Source organism: Salvelinus fontinalis, unplaced genomic scaffold (genome assembly GCF_029448725.1).
Source record: "Salvelinus fontinalis isolate EN_2023a unplaced genomic scaffold, ASM2944872v1 scaffold_0927, whole genome shotgun sequence".
Lineage (NCBI taxonomy): Eukaryota > Metazoa > Chordata > Actinopteri > Salmoniformes > Salmonidae > Salvelinus > Salvelinus fontinalis.
In genome coordinates this window covers 6719-27506 of record NW_026601136.1, presented here as the reverse complement: position 1 = coordinate 27506, position 20788 = coordinate 6719, and the positions used below count along the sequence as shown (strand labels likewise).

At 41.0% G+C, this 20788-nt stretch overlaps 1 protein-coding gene across 5 annotated transcripts; it reads right to left on the bottom strand.

Annotated features, from left to right (window-relative positions):
* Positions 1-9612: 9612 nt before the first annotated feature.
* Positions 9613-20162, bottom strand: LOC129847692 (zinc finger protein 883-like). Of its 5 annotated transcripts, none has more exons than XR_008758459.1 (4): positions 20058-20162; positions 16175-16426; positions 15446-15510; positions 9613-12604 (listed from the first exon to the last, which is right to left on the bottom strand). XR_008758459.1 is itself a non-coding variant. In XM_055915446.1 (4 exons), exons 2-4 carry the CDS (start codon positions 16278-16280, stop codon positions 11310-11312), a joined length of 1317 nt encoding a protein of 438 aa, XP_055771421.1. In that variant the 5' UTR covers positions 16281-16426; positions 20058-20158; the 3' UTR covers positions 9613-11309. The 5 variants fall into 5 exon arrangements, 3 of the variants coding, with proteins under 3 accessions (XP_055771421.1, XP_055771419.1, XP_055771420.1); XM_055915446.1 differs by lacking the exon at positions 15446-15510 and having other exon boundaries at positions 9613-11446; positions 11531-12604; positions 20058-20158; XR_008758458.1 differs by having other exon boundaries at positions 9613-15510; positions 20058-20160.
* Between the last annotated feature and the right edge of the window lie 626 nt (positions 20163-20788).

Sequence of the window (20788 nt, the reverse complement as noted above, 5' to 3'; positions counted from 1 at the left end):
CCTTTTTATTGCGATCTACCTGTACTATTAGTTCATGGATTTCCCTTGTTAGTCTTGGCTCTTTAGCCAGAAACTGCTTTTTTATTATTGATGAATATTGAATTGAATGACCCCTGAAGGTACATTTAAAGGTATACCAAACAGCAAACGGATTTGCTGAACCTATATTATACTGGAAAAAAATCAGTTATAAATTATTTTGTCTTAGTTAAAAATAAGTTGTCCTCCAGTAAACTTTGATTAAATTTCCAAAATCCACGTCCACGTGGAAAACATATAAGAGTTATGTGATTGCCAATTAGATGATGATCCGATCGCATTCTGTCTCCTATTAAAACTTTTTAAACCTTTGATGCAAGAGAGAAAAAGACAAGAAAGTATTCAAGACGACTAGCTTGATTAAGTCTCCTCCATGTATATCTCACTAGGTCGGGGTTTTTTAGTCTCCAAATATCCACTATTTCTAATGTGTCCATAATATTTCTGATTTCCTTAAGGGGACGGTGATGATAGTTTGTAGAGTGATTAGCTTTAGGGTCCATTGAGGTACTTAACATTTACATTTAAGTAATTTAGCAGACGCTCTTATCCAGAGCGACTTACAAATTGGTGCATTCACCTTATGATATCCAGTGGAACAACCACTTTACAATAGTGCATCTAACTCTTTTAAGGGGGGGGGGGGGGGGTTAGAAGGATTACTTTATCCTATCCTAGGTATTCCTTAAAGAGGTGGGGTTTCAGGTGTCTCCGGAAGGTGGTGATTGACTCCGCTGACCTGGCGTCGTGAGGGAGTTTGTTCCACCATTGGGGTGCCAGAGCAGCGAACAGTTTTGACTGGGCTGAGCGGGAACTGTACTTCCTCAGAGGTAGGGAGGCGAGCAGGCCAGAGGTGGATGAACGCAGTGCCCTTGTTTGGGTGTAGGGCCTGATCAGAGCCTGAAGGTACGGAGGTGCCGTTCCCCTCACAGCTCCGTAGGCAAGCACCATGGTCTTGTAGCGGATGCGAGCTTCAACTGGAAGCCAGTGGAGAGAGCGGACTTAACACTGTGTTATAGTCTCCTACCATAATGATTAGATCATCTGTTGCCTGTAAGTTCAATAAATTGGTATAAATGTTCTCGAAGAAATGTGGATCATCCTGATTTGGACCATATAAATTAATGAGCCAAATCTCTTTTTCGTCCACTTTCATATTCAAAAGGATCCACCTTCCTTGCAAATCATTCCTGATTATTTGCACATTCAGATCGAAATGATTGTTAATTAATGTCATCACACCCTTTCCCCATTCCTTTTCCCACGCAACTTCATCTAAGGATGTAGAGTGAGTTTCCTGTAAACAGTATACGTTATATTCCTTTTTCCACACAACTTCATCTAAGGATGTAGAGTGAGTTTCCTGTTAACAGTATATGTTATATTCCTTTTCTTTTAGCCATGTAAAGACGGATCTTTTTTTATAAACTGCTAAACCATTACAATTATAACTGGCTACACTTATTTCACCCCTTACTGTAACTAGATACTATTCTCAGTCAAAATTGACCATAATTTGTCTTTGTAAAGTTACTGCCATCAGAGGTATTATGAAGGTCAAAACTAGAGCTTTCAAATGTCTGATATTTACAATTCAAGAAATAGGTTCCAGCAATATTTGTTTTATTCCCTTGCCTGTTTGCCTGTGAGCCAATGCCACAGATGTTAGAAAATTGAGACAAGATATTATGTGTGTGGCAAATCTGAGTGGGTTGATGTGTATGATATTGGATGGGATATAGTGAGAGTGTGTACAATGTCTGTATAAGAGTAAGACTATAATCTGTGATGTCCAAATAAATAATAACTCTGCCAATGTGCATGGTTGAGTGTCTGTGTGTGTAACAAGTAGTGCGTATAGCCTTGATATTCATGATGATAATTGTAATCCATATCGTATCACCATCATAGTTGCATCATAATTACCTTTAACATAATTGAAAATATAACCCAGCATTTCCATAGCAGTTGATGTTTCACATGATCATGAAAGAGACCTTGCGTTACTCTAGAGACGACTTCACTACAGTACAAATGTTTTCCGTACAATATGTTATTATTCCCCAATGCCCCTATTCTGATATCTTCCCCTTGCTTGTTATAAACATATATAAACTTGTAGACAAATACATAAAAAAGATAGACAAACAATAAACACATTAAATTATAAAACAGTTCTCAACAAGAGAGAGAAAGGGAGAGAAGAGATGAGAAAAGAGAGCGAGAGCGAGAGAGAGAGAGAGAGAGAGATCAGGTGTGTGTGTGTGTATGTATAAGTCCGTATGTGTAAGCAAGCATGTAATTGAGTATGTGTGTGTTCATATCCACTTCATAATGTTCAGATAATTTTACAGTTCCCATACCTTCTATTTTTTTCTCGTAACCTGAAGTCCCTGTAGAATTTAGTACAGCCACGGTGTTATGGAGCTCTCTCAGAATAGCTGTCCATCTATAAAGAGTTGGTCCACAATGATAAAGGCACGCCTACCACCCTTCCTTTGTTGTCTTTGTACCGGATACAGTCTCTTACGTCGTTCGTTTATCTCCCTTAGAAATTGGTCATTGAGACCGAATTTGGTCCCTTTAAACTCCCTTCCTCTGCTTTTGATCAGCTCCTTTTCTTTGGTAGTGTTCAAATTTTGCGATGATCGGTCGGGGACCCTTGGTCTTGTCGCTCCGAGCTCCAAGTCCGTGTACTCAGTGGAAAGCCACCTTGTTTACAGACTCTATAGGAAGTTTCAAGGTGGATTGCATGAATTCTCTGATCACGCCCTCTGGATTATTGGATGCATCCTCAGGAATCCCAGAGAAAAATAGATTTTCCCACATGTCTAGTAGCAACTCCTTCACCCTGTTTTCCCTGAGTAGACAATCCATGTTGGAATCGTGGATTTTTACCTTGGCTGTGAGTGTCTTGTTTTTCTCTTTGGAGCGTGAGAATTACACTCTGGCTGATCTCCAAACTCCCCCTCAGCCCTGCTAAGTAAATCGTCCGTGTCTGTAGATGAATCTGTTTTTCTTTTTTTTGTCGGGTTAAAGTAATTTTGTGAGGTGGTCGGATCTTTCCATGAAGGAGTATGTTGTTCCTCCATAGCGTAAAGCTGTTGATACTCGTCGATTTCCCTCAGGATCTCCTGCAACCAGGTGTTTTACCAAAAGATAACAATGAGTCTTTCCCACGACGACGACAGGTGCCTGTAGTACAGCCAGCTAGCACTCACTGAATCCACGCAAAACAAAGGAACACAAACTTGCAGTCCCAGCCGTAAAGGCTAACCGCGTCGTGGAATCCTTAGCAACAAAACGTTTGTTCGGATTAAAATTGATTTAATGAAAATGTTTTAATGTAAACAACAAACTGAGTGTAGTCAGTACAATGTCCTGTTGCGCGTTCTGATGACGTTTTGACGCTGCATCACCACTTGGTATAGCAACTGTTCGGCATCTGACCGCCTAAACCAAATACTTTTAGACTTTTACTCAAGTAGTATTTTACTGAGTGGCTTTCACTTTTACCTTGATAGGAAAGGACTCAAGTATCTTTACTTTTACTCACATATGACAATTAGGTACTTTTTCAACCACTGCCTGCAATGCTTCCAATGTTAATTCCTGAACTCCCAAAAACCTTTCAGCCGCACATACAATTCATCTTTACAATCGGTATCCTTCAACTGGTGAACGACGTCAGGAATCTCAACAGGTTGCGGGGCATCCACTGTCATAGCTTCCTCAGCACCAATTGCTCTTTCAACTATTCCCCGCGCCACCCAGTAGGAGAACTACTGTACAGTCGTGGCCAAAAGTTTTGAGAATGACACAAATATAAATTTTCACAGTCTGCTGCCTCAGTTTGTATGATGGCAATTTGCATATACTCCAGAATGCTATGAAGAGTGATCAGATTAATTGCAATTAATTGCAGACTCTCTTTGCCATGCAAATTAACTGAATCCCCAAAAAACATTTTCACCGCATTTCAGCCCTGACACAAAAGGACCAGGTGACATGTCAGTGATTCTCTCGTTAACACAGGTGTGAGTGTTGACGAGGACAAGGCTGGAGATCACTCTGTCATGCTGATCGAGTTCGAATAACAGACTGGAAGCTTTAAAAGGAGGGTGGTGCTTGGAATCCTTGTTCTTCCTCTGTCAATCATGGTTACCTGCAAGGAAACATGTGCTGTCATCATTGCTTTGCACAAAAAGGGCATCACAGGCAAGGATATCGCTGCCAGTAAGATTGCACCTAAATCAACCATGTATCGGATCATAAGAACTTCAAGGAGAGCGGTTCAATTGTTGTGAAGAAGGCTTCAGGGCACCCAAGAAAGTCCAGCAAGCGCCAGGACCGTCTCCTAAAGTTGATTCAGCTGCGGGATCGGGGCACCACCAGTACAGAGCTTGCTCAGGAATGGCAGCAGGCAGGTGTGAGTGCATCTGCACGCACAGTGAGACAAAGACTTTTGGAGGATGGCCTGGTGTCAAGGGCAGCAAAGAAGCCACTTCTCTCCAGGAAAAACATCAGGGACAGACTGATATTGTGCAAATGGTACAGGGAATGGACTGCTGATGACTGGGGTAAAGTCATTTTCTCTGATGAATCCCCTTTCCGATTGTTTGGGGCATCCGGAAAAAGCTTGTCCAGAGAAGACAAGGTGAGCGCTACCATCAGTCCTGTGGCATGCCAACAGTAAAGCATCCTGAGACCATTCATGTGTGGGGTTGCTTCTCAGCCAAGGGATTAGCTCACTCACAATTGTGCCTAAGAACACAGCCATGAATAAAGAATGGTACCAACACATCCTCTGAGAGCAACTTCTCCCAACCATCCAGGAACAGTTTGGTGACGAACAATACCTTTTCCAGCATGATGGAGCACCTTGCCATAAGGCAAAAGAGATAACTAAGTGGCTCGGGGAACAAAACATCAATATTTTGGGTCTATGGCTAGGAAACTCCCCAGACCTTAATCCCATTGAGAACTTGTGGTCAAGCCACAAGAGGCGGGTGGACAAACAAAAACCCACACATTCTGACACACTCCAAGCATAGAATGGGCTGCCATCAGTCAGGATATGGCCGAGAAGTTAATTGACAGCATGCCAAGGCAGATTGCAAAAGTCTTAGAAAAAGAAGGGCCAAAACTGCAAATATTGACTCTTTGCATCAACTTCATGTAATTGTCAATAAAAGCCTTTGACACATATGAAATGCTTGTAATTATACTTCAGTATTCCATAGTAACATCTGACAAAAATATCTAAAGACACTGAAGCAGCAAACTTTGTGGAAATTAATATTTGTGTCATTCTCAAAACTTTTGACCACGACTGTACAGTTTCTTGATGTGGATGTTCCCTGTTATAAAAACAATTGATACACGCCATTGGTCAGTTCCGGTGTTATGAAACTGATGGACACAATTTGTTTAAAAAAATAAGTATTTATTTAACTAGGAACATAGCATACATAACAGGTTAGGATAATTAAAGTGGCAGGTTAGGATAATTAAAGTGGCAGGTTAGGAGAATTAGCTTGGCAGGTTAGGAGTCTGAGGTTAAGGTTAGGAAAAGGGTGAGGGTTAGGGATTTGTTTACCATGCAGGTTTGGATAACTAACGTGGCGGTTAGGAGACTGAGATTAAGGTGAGGAAAAGGGTTAGTTTTAGCTACAATGCTACATTTGTCAACAACTGTTGTCCCAACGCAAAAGAAACGGACACAAACCAATGGGGAGCATCAATTGGTGTAAACTAGATATCATGAAACACCCGATATCAGAGAACTCCCCTAATTGCGGTCTGCAATTACACCCTTCTCGGATCAAGGGGGCAGGCTTCCAGTCTATCAGCATGCTTTCCACTGTGCTCAGAGGGCATTTTCGGTACTGCAGTTCAGTTCATAGCGAAGTCAATAAAAAAAATGACAATTTGGTTATCAAGTTTGTAAATAAAACATCCTTTGAATTATTCAAGTAATTGCCTTAGTCTGATTTTTTCCCGTCACTCACAGCCAAAGTTATTAACTATTTTAGATTCATGCTGTGAGGTGGGTGAGCTTATGCCACATGCAGATGCTGAAGGGAAAACACACCTCTTGAGCTGCGTGTTTATAATGTAGGTCAAGGTGCAGCCTCATCTCATAGACTAGATGTAACATAGTAAATATAAATCCGGGACTCTCAAAATAGTGTGATATGTAACCATAAAAACTTACCTAAGACAGATGGTTACTTACTAAATGGAATTTTATTCAGCATGGAGATGGAAATGCAAATTAATTACTTAAAAAACATACAATGTGATTTTCTGGATTTTTGTTTTAGATTCCGTCTCTTTGTTTTAGATTCAGTGTACCTATGATAAAAATTACAGACCTCTACATGCTTTGTAATTAGGAAAACCTGCAAAATCAGCAGTGTATCAAATTCTTGTCCTCCCCACTGTTGGTGTTTTAATGTTGGTAATACTAATACAGAGATAACCACTGATCTACCTAGGTGTTTTAATGTGGGTAATACTAATACAGAGATAACCATTGGACATGCATTTTCCATTATGTCATTGTGTTTACCATTTCAGAACCTTACATCTGTTTGAAGCATATACAGGGCATTATATAAGAGCCCGTGACTTTTTCCACATTTTGTTACGTTACAGCCTTATTCGAAAATTGATTAAATGCATTTTTCCCCTTGTCAATATAAACACAATAGCCCATAATGATAAACCGAAAACAGGTTTTTAGAAATTTTAGCAAATTTATACCTTATTTGGTAAGTATTCAGACCCTTTGCTCTGAGACGCCAAATTGAGCTCAAGTGCATCCGGTTTCCATTGATCATCCTTGAGATGTTTCTACTTGACTGGAGTCCACATGTGGTAAATTCAAATGATTGGACATGTTTGGAAAAGGAACACACCTGTATATATAAGGTCCCACAGTTGACAGTGCATGTCAGAGCAAAAACCAAGCAATGAAATCAAAGAAATTGTCCGTCGAGCTTCGAGACAGGTTTGTGGCGAGGCACAGATCTGGAGAAGAGTACCAACACATTTCTCAAGTCTCTGTTGGCTGGGCTCCCCGCTTGTGACGTCAAACTCCTGCCCCACGTTGGGCGCAAACCTTTTAAAGGCTCCCGAGTGGCGCAGGGGTCTAAGGCACTGCATCTCAGTGCAAGAGGCATCACTACAGTCCCTGGTTCGAATCCAGGCTAAATCACATCCGACCGTGTTTGGGAGTGCCATAGGGAAGCGCACAATTGGCCAAGCATCGTCCGGGTTTGGCCGTCATTGTAAATAAGAATTTCTGCTTAACTCTTAAATAAAGATTAAATAAAAAAGTGGGATGCATGCCAGCAAAGCCACTACACAACACATTACTAAACAATACATTAATTGCACTATAACGGTGAGAAAGGGTGCCCACAAACTGTTACATAAAGCTGACCGAGAAGCATAGTCCAAACAACTTACCACTGCTACACCTGGCTATCAGCGGAGCCTTGTCTGGCAACGAAACAGTTAATTCAGCCTCATTTAAAAAAAAAACATGGCTGACTTGCTTTAACAAATGTGGTTTCTACTTACAATCGATATGTACAAACTATGGCATAAGGGGACGACAAGCGGATAGGAGGCAAACCGTAATTTCGATTAAGACATTAATGAGCGAGCTAGGACGGACGTAGTCAATATAACTATTTGTTCACCACTTTTGAAATGCACAGCGACAAAATTCAGAACATGGGCCGTTCTTACAGTGTTCTCCCTGTACACCAAGTCAGAACCGTAGGATAAATTAACTTCTTGAGAATACAGGGGGTGCTATTTTCCCATTAGCATAATTTGCTCTACAGATTAAACTGCCTCTTATTCAATTATTGCTCTTACTATATGCATATAAATAATACCATTGGAAAGAAAACAATCTCTAGTTTCTAAAACCGTTTCAATTTTGTCTCTGAGTGATACAGAAGTCATTTGACAGCACTTTCCATGACCAAGAAGAAAAAAGCAAGATGTGTATGCCAGCTTCAACGCTCTGCCTATATATGGTCGTGCCCCCTATGACCCGAAACACACCTCATTGGCCTTCCTCTGGGTGTCAAGAGGACGTCAGAGGAAAAATATCTTGTTTATCTGGGACTGACGTGAAATGAGAGCTAATTCTTTGGCGTGACCGACAACTTCCGGTTCTCTAAATCGTGTGACTTGTAGCTGCGATTGTCTTCTGTTGTGCGGCCATTATGGATGAAAACTATCTCCGTCTCGAAGTTTGTTTGATACATGTGACCAGATCATCGTAATGTATGTTTTTTCAATATAGTTTAATCAGATTATTTGAATTTTTTCGGGAGTTTTGTGGTGTTCCGTTGTCTGATTTTATTTACGTTTGAGAGATCCGTGCCACTCGACCAGTACCTGTGCTAAATGGAGTGGGAAAGGAACAATTCTGAACGGAACCAACGACTCATCTTGACAAAGGACACTTTGATCAACATTCTGATGAAAGATCAGCCATAGTAAGACCCAATTTACGATGTTATATCATATCTGTTGTGCATGTGAACTGGCCGTGGGCGCCTAGCCGAATCTGCCTGGTATAGCTATGCTAATTTAGCGCTACATTTTGTTTTCGTTATAAAACATTTAATAAATCTGAAATATTGTTTGGATTCACCAGATGTTGGGCTTTCAATATCTGTACGCTGTGTATTTTTCTGAAATGTTTTAAGATGAGTAATTCGTTATATGACGTTGGTCTCTGTAATTGTTCTGGCTGGGTCAGCACTATTTCAGATTGCAGCTGCAATGTAGAACTGTGATTTATACCTGAAAAATGCACATTTTTTTTTGAACTTATCTAGAACACTGCAGTCCGTCTGGGTGTTTAACCTTCCCAAGTTCCCCCATGTCACCCTGCTCCTCCGTACATTCCACTGGCTTCCAGTCGAAGCTCACATCCACTACAAGACAATGGTGTTACTTACGGTGCAGCAAGAGGAACTGCCCCATCTCTACCTTCAGGCTATGCTCAAACCCTGTATCCCAACCTGAGCACTCAGTTCTGCCACCTCTGGTCTCATGGCCGTCCCACTGCTACAGGAGGTCAAGCTCCCTCTCAGCCCAGTCAAAGCACATCTCTGTCCTGGCACCCCAATGGAGGCACCAGCTTCCCTCTGATGCTAGGACAGCAGAGTCCCTGCCCATCTGCCCGAAAAGGTCTGAAACCCTACATCTTTAAAGAGTACCCCCCCCCCAAAAAATACAAATAATAACAATAATAATAATAATGTGACACTGACTAATTGAGGAGAAATGTATTTACTGTGATATGTGGTTGTCTCACCTGGCTATCTTAAGATGAATGTACTTAATGTGCTGGTGACATCACAGGGTCAGAGAGAACTCCTGACTGTAGTCATACAAAAACACTCCAGGCACTCAGCCCATAAGAACCATTCATACTGTCAGATCTAATATGAAGAACTGAATACAACCATAAGAACCATTCATACTGTCAGATCTAATATGAAGAACTGAATACTAAAGAGAAGAGGTTGACCAGTACATATTCCTGTAACTTTATTTTTCATTGGCAGATCAATAACGTTTTCTTCAATGCAGTTATCCAAACACATTCATGATCAGTAACTAAAATAACTCATCTAGCTTTAAAGACAATTAATAAACACATGTATTCATTTCATAAACTGTGTATCATTAAATAAAGTTGTAAAACAATCCCCCCCAAACTAATGGTGAAAAGTGATCATCACACCATCTCTATCTGATACATGTTAGGGGTGGAAGGTAGCCTAGTGGTTAGAGTGTTGGGCCAATAACCAAAAGGTTTCTAGATTGAATCCCCGAGCTGACAAGGTAAAAATCTGAACCCACTGTTCCTAGGCCACCATTGTAAATAAGAATTGGTTCTTAACTGACTTGCCTAGTTTATCAAAGGTTCAATAAAAACAAATAAAAAGGGTATACTAGCTCCTTCCCACAGAATACTGCAGAGGGACAACCTGGTCTCAGAGCAAAACGTTTTATAATATACAAAAACTTCAGTGCCACTCCATTTAGTATGTTTGGACTATCACAGTAAATAAACTAAAATATAAACTAAACATGTAAAGTGTTGGTTTCATGAGCTGAAATAAAATCCAGCAATGTCCCATATGCACAAAAAGCTAATGTCTCTCAAATGTTGTGCACAACTTTGTTTATATCCCTGTTAATGAGCATTTCAGCCTTTGTCAAGATAATCCATCCACCTGATAGGTGTGGCATATCAAGATGCTGATAAAACAGCATTATCATTACACAGGTGCACCTTGTGCTGGGAGACAAAAAAAGGCCACACAACACAATGTCACATTTGTCTCAAGTTTAGGGAATGTGCAATTGTCATGATGAATGCAGGAATGTCCACCAGAGCTGTTGCCAGAGAACTCAATATTTATATCTCTACCATAAGACACCTCTAACGTCCTTTTAGAGAATTTGGCAGTACATCCAACCGGCCTCACAACTGCAGATCACATGTATCCACGGCAGCCCAGGACCTCTTCACCTGCAGGATTGTCTGGGAGGGGGGTGAGTCGTATTTATGTCTGTAATAAAGACCTTTTGTGGGGAAAAACTCATGCTGATTTGCTGGGCCTGGCTCCCAAGTGGGCCTATGCCCTCCAAAGTCCCACCCAAGCCTGAGCCCCTGCCCAGTCATGTGAAATCCATTGATTAGGGCCTCATTTATTTCAATTGATTGATATCCTTATACAAACTGTTAATCTTTGAAATTGTTGCGTTTAGATTGTTGTTCAGTATAATACGACTTGTAGGACGTATCAGATGTTAAGAATTACAATTCATATGTTATGTTACGCATTGCTATTCATACAATATGTTACGAACTTGTAATATGTATGATTTCTTACGAATTCCAATTTGTTGTTCCTAACGTTAGCTAGGTTAGGGGTGAGGGGTTTAAGGTAGAGTTAAATGGGTTTAGGGGAAAGGTTAGCTAACATGCTAAGTAGTTGCATGCTAAGCTAACATGCTAACATAGCTAAAAAATAGTAAGAAGTTGCAAAGTTGCTAATTAGCTAAATTGCTAAAGTCCTCCTTGATGAGATTCAAACACGCAGCCTTTGGCTAGACGTTTGACTTACACGCTCACCCCTCCACAGAGCAGGAGTAAGGCTTCTCCCGTGTCTAAACATTGGTGTGTTAAGTTGCTATGGTGAGAGAAACTCACCCAAAAGTCAGAGCAGACGTAAGCAGGCTTCTCTCATGCCTGTGTTCTCTGATGAACTTTTTTTCTCCCCTGTGTGTGTTCTCTTATGAACTTTTAGCTGAGTTGATGTTTTGAAGCATTTTACACAGTCAGAGCAGAAGTAAGGCTTCTCTCCTGTGTGTATACGTTCATGTGTTTTTAAGTTGGAAAGTTGAGAGAAACTAGTTCCACAGTCAGAGCAGAAGTAAGGCTTCTCTCCTGTGTGTGTTCTCTGGTGAAGTTTTAGCTCAGTTGCTGTTTTATAACATTTTCCACAGTCAGGGCAGGAGTATGCCTTCTCCCCTGTATGTATACGTTCATGTGATTTTAAGTAGGAAAGGTGAGAGAAACTAGTTCCACAGTCAGGGCAGAAGAAAGGCTTCTCTCCTGTGTGTGTTCTCTGATGAACTTTTAGCTGAGTTGATGTATTGAAGCATTTTACACAGTCAGAGCAAAAGTAAGGCTTCTCTCCTGTGTGTATACGTTCATGTCTATTTAAGTTGGAAAGATGAGAGAAACTAGTTCCACAGTCAGAGCAGAAGTAAGGCTTCTCTCCTGTGTGTGTTCTCTGGTGAAGTTTTAGCTCAGTTGCTGTTTTATAACATTTTCCACAGTCAGAGCAGGAGTATGCCTTCTCCCCTGTATGTATACGTTCATGTGATTTTAAGTAGGAAACTTGAGAGAAACTAGTTCCACAGTCAGGGCAGAAGAAAGGCTTCTCTCCTGTGTGTGTTCTCTGATGAACTTTTAGCTGAGTTGATGTTTTGAAGCATTTTACACAGTCAGAGCAGAAGTAAGGCTTCTCTCCTGTGTGTATACGTTCATGTGATTTTAAGATGGAAAGTTTAGAGAACCTAGTTCCACAGTCAGGGCAAGAAAAAGGCTTCTGTCCTGTGTGTGTTCTCTGATGAACTTTTAGTTGAGTTGATGTTCTGAAATATTTTACACAGTCAGAGCAGGAGTATGGCTTCTCCCCTGTATGTATACGTTCATGTGATTGTAAGTGGTTAAGTTTAGAGAACCGAGTTCCACAGTCAGGGCAGGAAAAAGGCTTCTCTCCTGTGTGTGTTCTCTTATGAACTTTTAGCTCATTTGATGTTTTGAAGCATTTTCCACAGCCAGAGCAGGAGTAGGGCTTCTCTCCTGTGTGTATTTTTAGGTGTATTTTTAGCTTTGATAGAAATGGGAAAATCTCTTCACAATGTGGGCAGTGATGAGACCTCTTAGCTCTCTGATCTTCCTGCTGTTGCTCTCTGGATGTAGAGAATGTCTCTACATGGTATCCTGTGTAAACATCAGAAGAACCAGTCAGTTGGTGTGATATACATGTCAATCAAATGTATTTTATGAAGCCCTTTTACATCAGTAGTTGTCACAAAGTCCTTTACAGAAACCCAGCCTAAAATCCCCAAAGAGCAAGCAATGCAGATGTAGAAGCACAGTGGCCACAAAAAACTCGCTAGAAAGCAGGAACCTAGGAAGAAACGTAGAGAGGAACCAGGCTCAGAGCGGTGACCATTCCTCTTCTGGTCATATCGTGTGACAGGTAGCCTAGTGGCTAGAGCAACCGAAAGGTGGCAAGATCAAATCCCCGAGCTGACAAGGTAAAAATCTGTCGTTCTGCCCCTGAATAAGGCAGTTAACCCACTGTTCCTAGGCCGTCATTGAAAATAAGAATTTGTTCCTAACTGACTTGCCTAGTTAACCTGTTTGGGCGCATGTCCAAACGATAGCGGGACACCTACGACAACATCCGGTGAAATTGCAGAGCGCAAAATTCAAAATACAAAAATCGTAATATTAAACATTCATGAAAATACAAGTGTCTTACATCATTTAAAAGCTTCTTGTTAATCCAACTGCGTTGTCAGATTTCAAAAAACTACAAAATACCTGAAACCCATTCTAAAGACTGTTGACATCTAGTGGAAGCCATAGGAACTGCAATCTGGGTCCTATCTATTTGTATATCCCATAGGCAAGCACTGAAAAAACCTGTGACCTCAAAAAATAAACATTCCGGATGGATTTTCGTGCCATATCAGTTCTGTTATAGTCACAGACATTATTTTAACAGTTTTAGAAACTTCAGAGTGTTTTCTATCCAATGCTATCTAGTATATGCATATCATAGCTTCTGGCCAGTTTACAGGCAGTTTACTTTGGGCACGTCAGTCATCTGAAATTCAGGACAATAACCAGTATGCTAAGGAAGTTAAATAAAGGTAATTTTTTTTATAATAATAGAAATAAATACACTACCACTAGTGGTGAAATAAATGAATAAATTCTAAAGATTGGAGTCATTTACAAATGTCCTTGTTTTTGAAAGAAAAGCACATTTCTGTCCATTCAAATTATGTCAAATTGATCAGAAATACAGTGTAGACATTGTTAATGTTGTAAATGACTCTTGTAGCTGGAAACGGCTGAAGATCTCATACAACGCTGTGTACTACTCCCTTCACAGAACAGCGCAAACTGGCTCTAACCAGAATAGTGTCTAGAAGGCCAGCATCCCGGAGTCACCTCTTCACAGTTGACGTTGAGACTGTTGTTTTGCGTGTACTATTTAATTAAGCTGCCAGTTGAGGACTTGTGAGACGTCTGTTTCTCAAACTAGACACTAATGTACTTGTCCTCTTGCCCAGTTGTGCACCGGGGCCTCCCACTGCTCTTTCTATTCTGGTTAAAGCTAGTTTGCGCTGTTCTGTGAAGGGAGTAGAACACAGCGTCCCTCTACCATAAGCTGCCTCCAACGTCGTTTTAGAGTATTTGGCAATGCGTCCAACCGGCCTCACAATCGTAGACCATGTGTAATAACGTCAGCCCAGGACCTGAGGTGGGTCTGGCTGCCAAGTGGGTGGGCCTATGCCTTCCAAGGCCCACCCATGGCTGCACCCCTGCCCAGTCACGTGAAATCTACAGGTTAGGGCCTAATTCATTTCAATTGACTGATGTCCTTATTATATATATATATATATATATATATTATTTTTTTTTAATTAGATTTAACCTTTATTTAACTAGGCAAGTCAGTTAAGAACAATTCTTACTAACAATGATGGCCTCCCGGGGAACAGTGGGTTAACTGCATTGTTCAGGGGCAGAACGACAGATTTTTACCTTGTCAGCTCAGGGATTCGATCCAGCAACTTTTCGGTTACTGGCCCAACGCTCTAACCACCAGGCTACCTGCCGCCCCTTATATGAACTGTAACTCGGTAAAATCATTGAAATTGTTGCATGTTGTGTTTATATTTATGTACAATAAACATTCAAGAAACTGGTGAAGAGCTACAAAAGGAAGTAAATATCTCAAATAGACTGAAAGATGATGAAATTTCATTCAACTTATGAGCTCCCGAGTGGCACAGCAGTTTAAGGCACTGAAAGCGTCACTACAGACACCCTGGTTAGATTCCAGGCTGTATCACAACCGGCCGTGATTGGGAGTCCCATAGGGCGGCGCACAGTTGACCAAGTGTCGTCCGGGTTTGGCCGGTGTAGGCCGTCATTGTACATAATAATTTGTTATTAACTGACTTGCCTAGTTAAATAAAGGTTAATAATAATAATTGTGAGGCTCTCCATGAGCATTAGCTGCTACTTCACTCAATCCTGTTTTAAGTCTCCCTGTGTGACATTCCTTGAGACCAACCAGAAATGTTTCCTTGGCCAAATATTCCCAGATTTTCATAAAAACATGTTCTCTCATTTCTGCATCACCAAATGTTGTGTAAGGCAAAAGAGTAGGCTAGGTGAGCATCAATCACTAGTTCGGTGCAGCAGACTGCAGGGGTGTAGTACTGATAGAGCAATGAGCCGCCACAATGGTTGTCACGTCCTGACCATAGTTCTTATGCGTTTTGCTTGTTTAGTGTTGGTCAGGACGTGAGCTGGGTGGGAATTCTATGTTGTGTGTCTAGTTTGTCTGTTTCTATGTTCAGCCTAATATGGTTCTCAATCAGAGGCAGCTGTCTATCGTTGTCCCTGATTGAGAATCATATATAGGTGGCTTGTTTTGTGTTGGGGTTTTGTGGGTGATTGTTTCCTGTCTCTGTGTTTTGTCTGCACCAGATAGGGCTGTCTCGGTTTTCACATTTGTTATTTGTATAGTGTTACCGTTTATTTCGTCTAAATAAACTTGTTGAACACTAGCCGCACTGCAGTTTGGTCCTCTCCTTCACCTATGGAAGAAAACCGTTACAATGGTGTTTGTTTAGTAAAGGTAGATCAATGTCTTGGACGATCACCTAATGATTAATTAGTAGTCCACATAACCAAATATTATAGCATAACATTACTGTTAAAACAAAAACAACACCTAATTTCTTACGAGATTTTAGAATGGTTTGCCGAATCGTCCCAAACTCAACAGCGCGCCATTAGGCAGAATGTGCTTTGATTAAAACAAAATACAGGAAGTCTATATAATTTAACACCATCTGCTCTAATTTGCTAACCAAACAGTAATTCAATAAGATTTAAATGCATATTCCCATGAAATTGATTGAGATCGAACGATTGGCATGCAGAAACAGCTTGGTAATTTCACTGGTAAAACGCAAAGAATTATAATTCAATATTGACAGTGATGATGCCATGGCCTATTTTGAAATGAGGTATGCCTAACTTGGTGATTGGGTATTAAACATTTTCAACGTTCTTGAGACAATGTGTGGGCAAAGGCAGGCATTACAAGTTTTACAAAGTTTTGCCTCGCTGTGAAGTCTTGAGGTTTTCAGGGTTGTGTGATGTCAGAATTACAGAATTCAACCTAGCAATAGACTGGGTCATAACTTATGGAGGTCTAATTTATGAAGATAACTTATAGAGAGAACCTGCTCTTACCATGACTAACAGTTGTTCTAATCTTCTCCTCCTCTTCTTCTTCATCTGTAATGTTGACATTCAGCTCCAGTGTTTGACTGCAGTCCTCCAGCTTCACTGATGCCATCTCTGGATCCTGCAGTGCAAACTGGGCTCCACTGTCACAATCAGGACCCAGTGACTGTAGGTTTCTACTCAGTGTGGAAGGAGAGTGGCAGGCTGGGTTTGTCCTCACTGTTGATGTTACCGGCCTCAGACTTAATCTGAGTCAGCCTGTAGTAATAAAGACAAACGGACACAAAAGTTATTTCCTTGACAGTTCTGGCACTTTACTCTGTAAAAAAAAAATCTATTTTTTCTTGTTCAATTATCTCATTTCAGTAGATCAGGTAGCTAATCCTTGATAAAACATTCATTCACATTAGACAAAAAGTACACATTTTAAATTGCATAACATAAGAGCACTTAATGTATAGTAGATTTCCTAAATTCACATAAATGCATAAATGACTCAAAAACCTTTTAGCACAAGGTTGCAGAATGTTGTAGGCAGTACTACGTAAACATTTTATGAATAACCTTGTCTTCACTGTATTATTTCACTCACAAAAAAATAATTGTATTTCCCATTCACACCATAGTAAGAATTATCAGGGATCGTACAGTGGCAAGTCAAATTCAAGGACTTAAGTACTAATATTCATTTACTTTAAGCCCGTGTGAAAACCCTGAATTATAGATAAATATAGAAACAACTGAATGTGTCTGAATATTAGTACACATGTAAAGAACTGATAATCATTACATTCAGCTTCAAAACTGTAGAGCAACTGAAATCTTCTCTCTCTGATGAGGAACTACCTGCACTGAAGTCCGTTGATGCAGACCTCCTATGGCAGGGGTGTCAAACTCATTCCACGGAGGGCCTAGTGTCTGCAGGTTTTTGGTTTTTCCTTTCAATAAAGCCCTAGACAACCAGGTGTGGGGAGTTCCTAACTAATTAGTGATGTTAATTCATCAATCAAGTACAAGGGAGGAGCGAAAACCCGCAGACACTCGGCCCTCCGTGGAATGAGTTCGACACCTGTGTCCTATGGTATCATGGTGGTCCGCAAACAAATGTTTAAGGTCCATGTCTGTCTAATTCTGTACTAAGAAAATAAACCAAGAAATCCTTATTAACTTCTACCACACCCTCCCCTTCCCCAAAAACCCTCCCACACCCCCAATAAACTTTATCAATAGATCAATTTCTGTGTTTGCAAACATTGGGGTCTATATCATGCTGAGACAATCCACCCCCAGGTTATCCAGCTTATCAAAAACCATACTGACAGTAACATCTGTTACCCCCAACAACTCTGCTGCAGTTTACAAGATAACTTTCAACCTGGTATTTCTGCTTTACACAATCCAAGTTGTTGATAACTTTACCAATGAAAGCTATGAAGTACATATTATTCAATATTAAAGTATCATTTGTCACAGCGCATTTATGGGCGCAAGATTTCTGAACAGCCCTCGAAACCATGTCAGGACTAGTAGAAAGACCAGTTCTGACAGTAGGTCCTCTTACTACGGGACCAGGCATGGAAGCTCCATCAGTCTGACAGTAGGTCCTCTTACTACGGGACCAGCCATGGAAGCTCCATCAGTCTGACAGTAGGTCCTCTTACTACAGGACCAACCATGGAAGCACCATCAGTCTGACAGTAGGTCCTCTTACTACAGGACCAACCATGGAAGCTCCATCAGTCTGACAGTAGGTCCTCTTACTACAGGACCAGCCATGGAAGCTCCATCAGTCTGACAGTAGGTCCTCTTACTACGGGACCAGCCATGGAAGCTCTATCAGTCTGACAGTAGGTCCTCTTACTACGGGACCAGCCATGGAAGCTCCATCAGTCTGACAGTAGGTCCCTTTACTACGGGACCAGCCATGGAAGCTCCATCAGTCTGACAGTAGGTCCTCTTACTACAGGACCAGCCACTTGGCACATATTTTCACTCAACAGCTACATGTTCCATTCTTTGGCATTTAAAAACACTGTGATGATTCTCCGTTGCTGCTCCAGTTTCAACTGTTCTGCCTGCGGCTATGGAAGCCTGACCTGTTCACCAGACGTGCTGTTTTCAACTCTCTAGAGACAGCAGGAGGGGTAGAGATACTCTCAATGATCGGCTATGAAAAGCCAACTGACATTTACTTCTAAGGTGCTGACCTGTTGCACCCTCGACAACCACTGTGATTATTATTATTTGACACTGCTTGTCATCTATGAACATTTGAACATCTTGGCCATGTTCTGTTATAATCTCCAGCCAGAAGAGGTCTGGCCACCCCTCATAGCCTGGTTCCTCTCAAGGTTTCTTCCTAGGTTCTGGCCTTTCTAGAGAGGTTTTCCTAGCCACTGTGCTTCTACACTTTGCTGTTTGGGGTTTTAGGCTGGGTTTCTGTACAGCACTTTGTGACATCAGCTGATGTAAGAAGGGCTTTATAAATACATTTGATTGGTTGATTGATGAGGCTGGGTCAAAAACTCTGACATTGAAGCTAAGGAATCCTATTCTGTACTTTTCCAGACAAAACCATCTCAAACCTCAACAGCACTGATAAGCTTTCACTTCTTTAACCCTCTTTCCAACTGATCAACCTTTAGGCTTCAACCACTCTGTCTCCTTCACATGTTCTTTAACAATATCATCCATGGACATAGATATTGGGACCTCAGATTACTCCCTTCAATTTAGCATGGCTTCTGAGCTTCGTCCCATTATGATTTTCCAATTGAAGAATCTTCCCTTGCTGAACCTGACTAGCACACGATATTAACAATCTACCATTTTAAATGCTTTATTTCACCTTTATTTAACCAGGTAGGCTAGTTCAGAACACATTCTCGTTTATGGCCTTGGTTAATCAGATAGGGTGTAAATGAGGCCCTGTTGTCTCCTCAAACACCATCCCAACTTTTTACTGTGACACATTACTACTCTGTTCTTCCTGTCTTTCCACTACAGACCATTCACATACTAGGCCCTCATCCTCCCGCTCCGTATCATCAGAAATGTCGCCCAGATTGATCGAATTCCAGCACAGCTGTTGCTTCTCAAACTCTCTCAATTTCCATTGTTTCAGGGGTGTCAAACTCATTCCATTGAGGGCCTAGTCTCCGAAGGTTACATTTTTTTCTCCATTTCAATTATAACCTAGACAATCAGATGAGCGGAGTTCCTTTCTAATTAGTGACCTTAATTCATTAATCAAGTATAAGGGTGGAGCGAAAACCCGCAGACACTTGGTCCTCCATGGAATGAGTTTGATAAGTGCTCCGATTCATCCGCATGAATCGACGCCATCCCATGCAGTTGGCCTCTCTCTCCAAATGGTGAAGGAAACCTTTAGTTAGCTTCCCTCTATTTTGACACTCCATCACACAGCCTCATGTCGCCATTTCATCACGAGCAAACTCCTCGTAAGACGACCGAAACCGTTGAAGCAGCCATTTGAAGAGCCTCGTCCGAATCATCCTGATCTCGCGAGCTTACATTTACGAAACAGTGTATGTAAACTCGCGAGATCAAGACGGTTCGGGCGAGGCTATTTACCAGCTCATAAACAACATTTTACACAAAACCAAGAACATGTAAAAACGAACTCAAATAGGTGGAAGCTTTATGCAATGACTGACAAAATTATGTTCATACACTCAGACAAACCCGAAGTCTACCTAAGTGACTTGTAAAAACGTTTTTAATCACGTTCTTCACTCACTCGGTTTGACCCCAAAATAACAAATACAATTAAAACCTTTACCAAACGTGAAAATATCTTGACGAATTTGTTACCTAGCATGTTATATATTCTTTCGACATTATAAAGTTTAAACGTGCTATTACATACCTACAATAATACAGTTGAAACGAACACAACCACTAACGACATTACACAGTTCTTTCGTTTTCTACCCGGAACTTCCTGTTCCCCTCTACGACAATGCAACAGCATCATCTTCTTCTCTGGTATACTGACATTTGCACAAATATAACGTGTCTACCGCCACCTACTGTACGGTTACAGCACAGTTCTGTCGTTTTCTAACCGGAACTTCCTGTTCCCCACTACGACATAACAACAGCGTCATCTTCTTCTCTGGTATACTGACATTTACACAAATATAACGTGTCTGCCGCCACCTACTGTACGGTTAGTAAACTGTAGAAAAATATACATTTCCAATGAGGAAAAGGGCAGGGGGAACAACATCAAAACAAAATACAAAAATAGATAAATAAAAACGTCCCACTGCTTCAGTCACAGTCCTATTCAATTCACATCTCTACACAGTCTCATGGGCCTCGTAGGGAGGAACATTTTCAGTCACAGTCCTATTCAATTCACATCTCTACACAGTCTCATGGGCCTCGTAGGGAGGAACATCTTCAGTCACAGTCCTACTCAAATCACATCCCTACACAGTCTCATGGGCCTCGTAGGGTGGAACATCTTCAGTCACAGTCCTATTCAAACTACAGTGTATGATATATATAGGACAATTGTTCAATTCACACATCCCAACTGCATCTGATCTGGCGGACTCACTAAACACAAATACTTTGTTAGTAAATTATGGG

What these genes read in the sequence shown, in the direction of transcription:
- LOC129847692 (XM_055915444.1), bottom strand. Translation starts at nt 16,280, where the DNA reads ATGGCATCAGTGAAGCTGGAGGACTGCAGTCAAACACTGGAGCTGAAT. An exon ending in TAGAACAACTGTTAGTCATG is followed by an intron (nt 12,605 to 16,174) that starts GTAAGAGCAGGT and finishes ATGTTTACACAG; the next exon opens with GATACCATGTAGAGACATTC.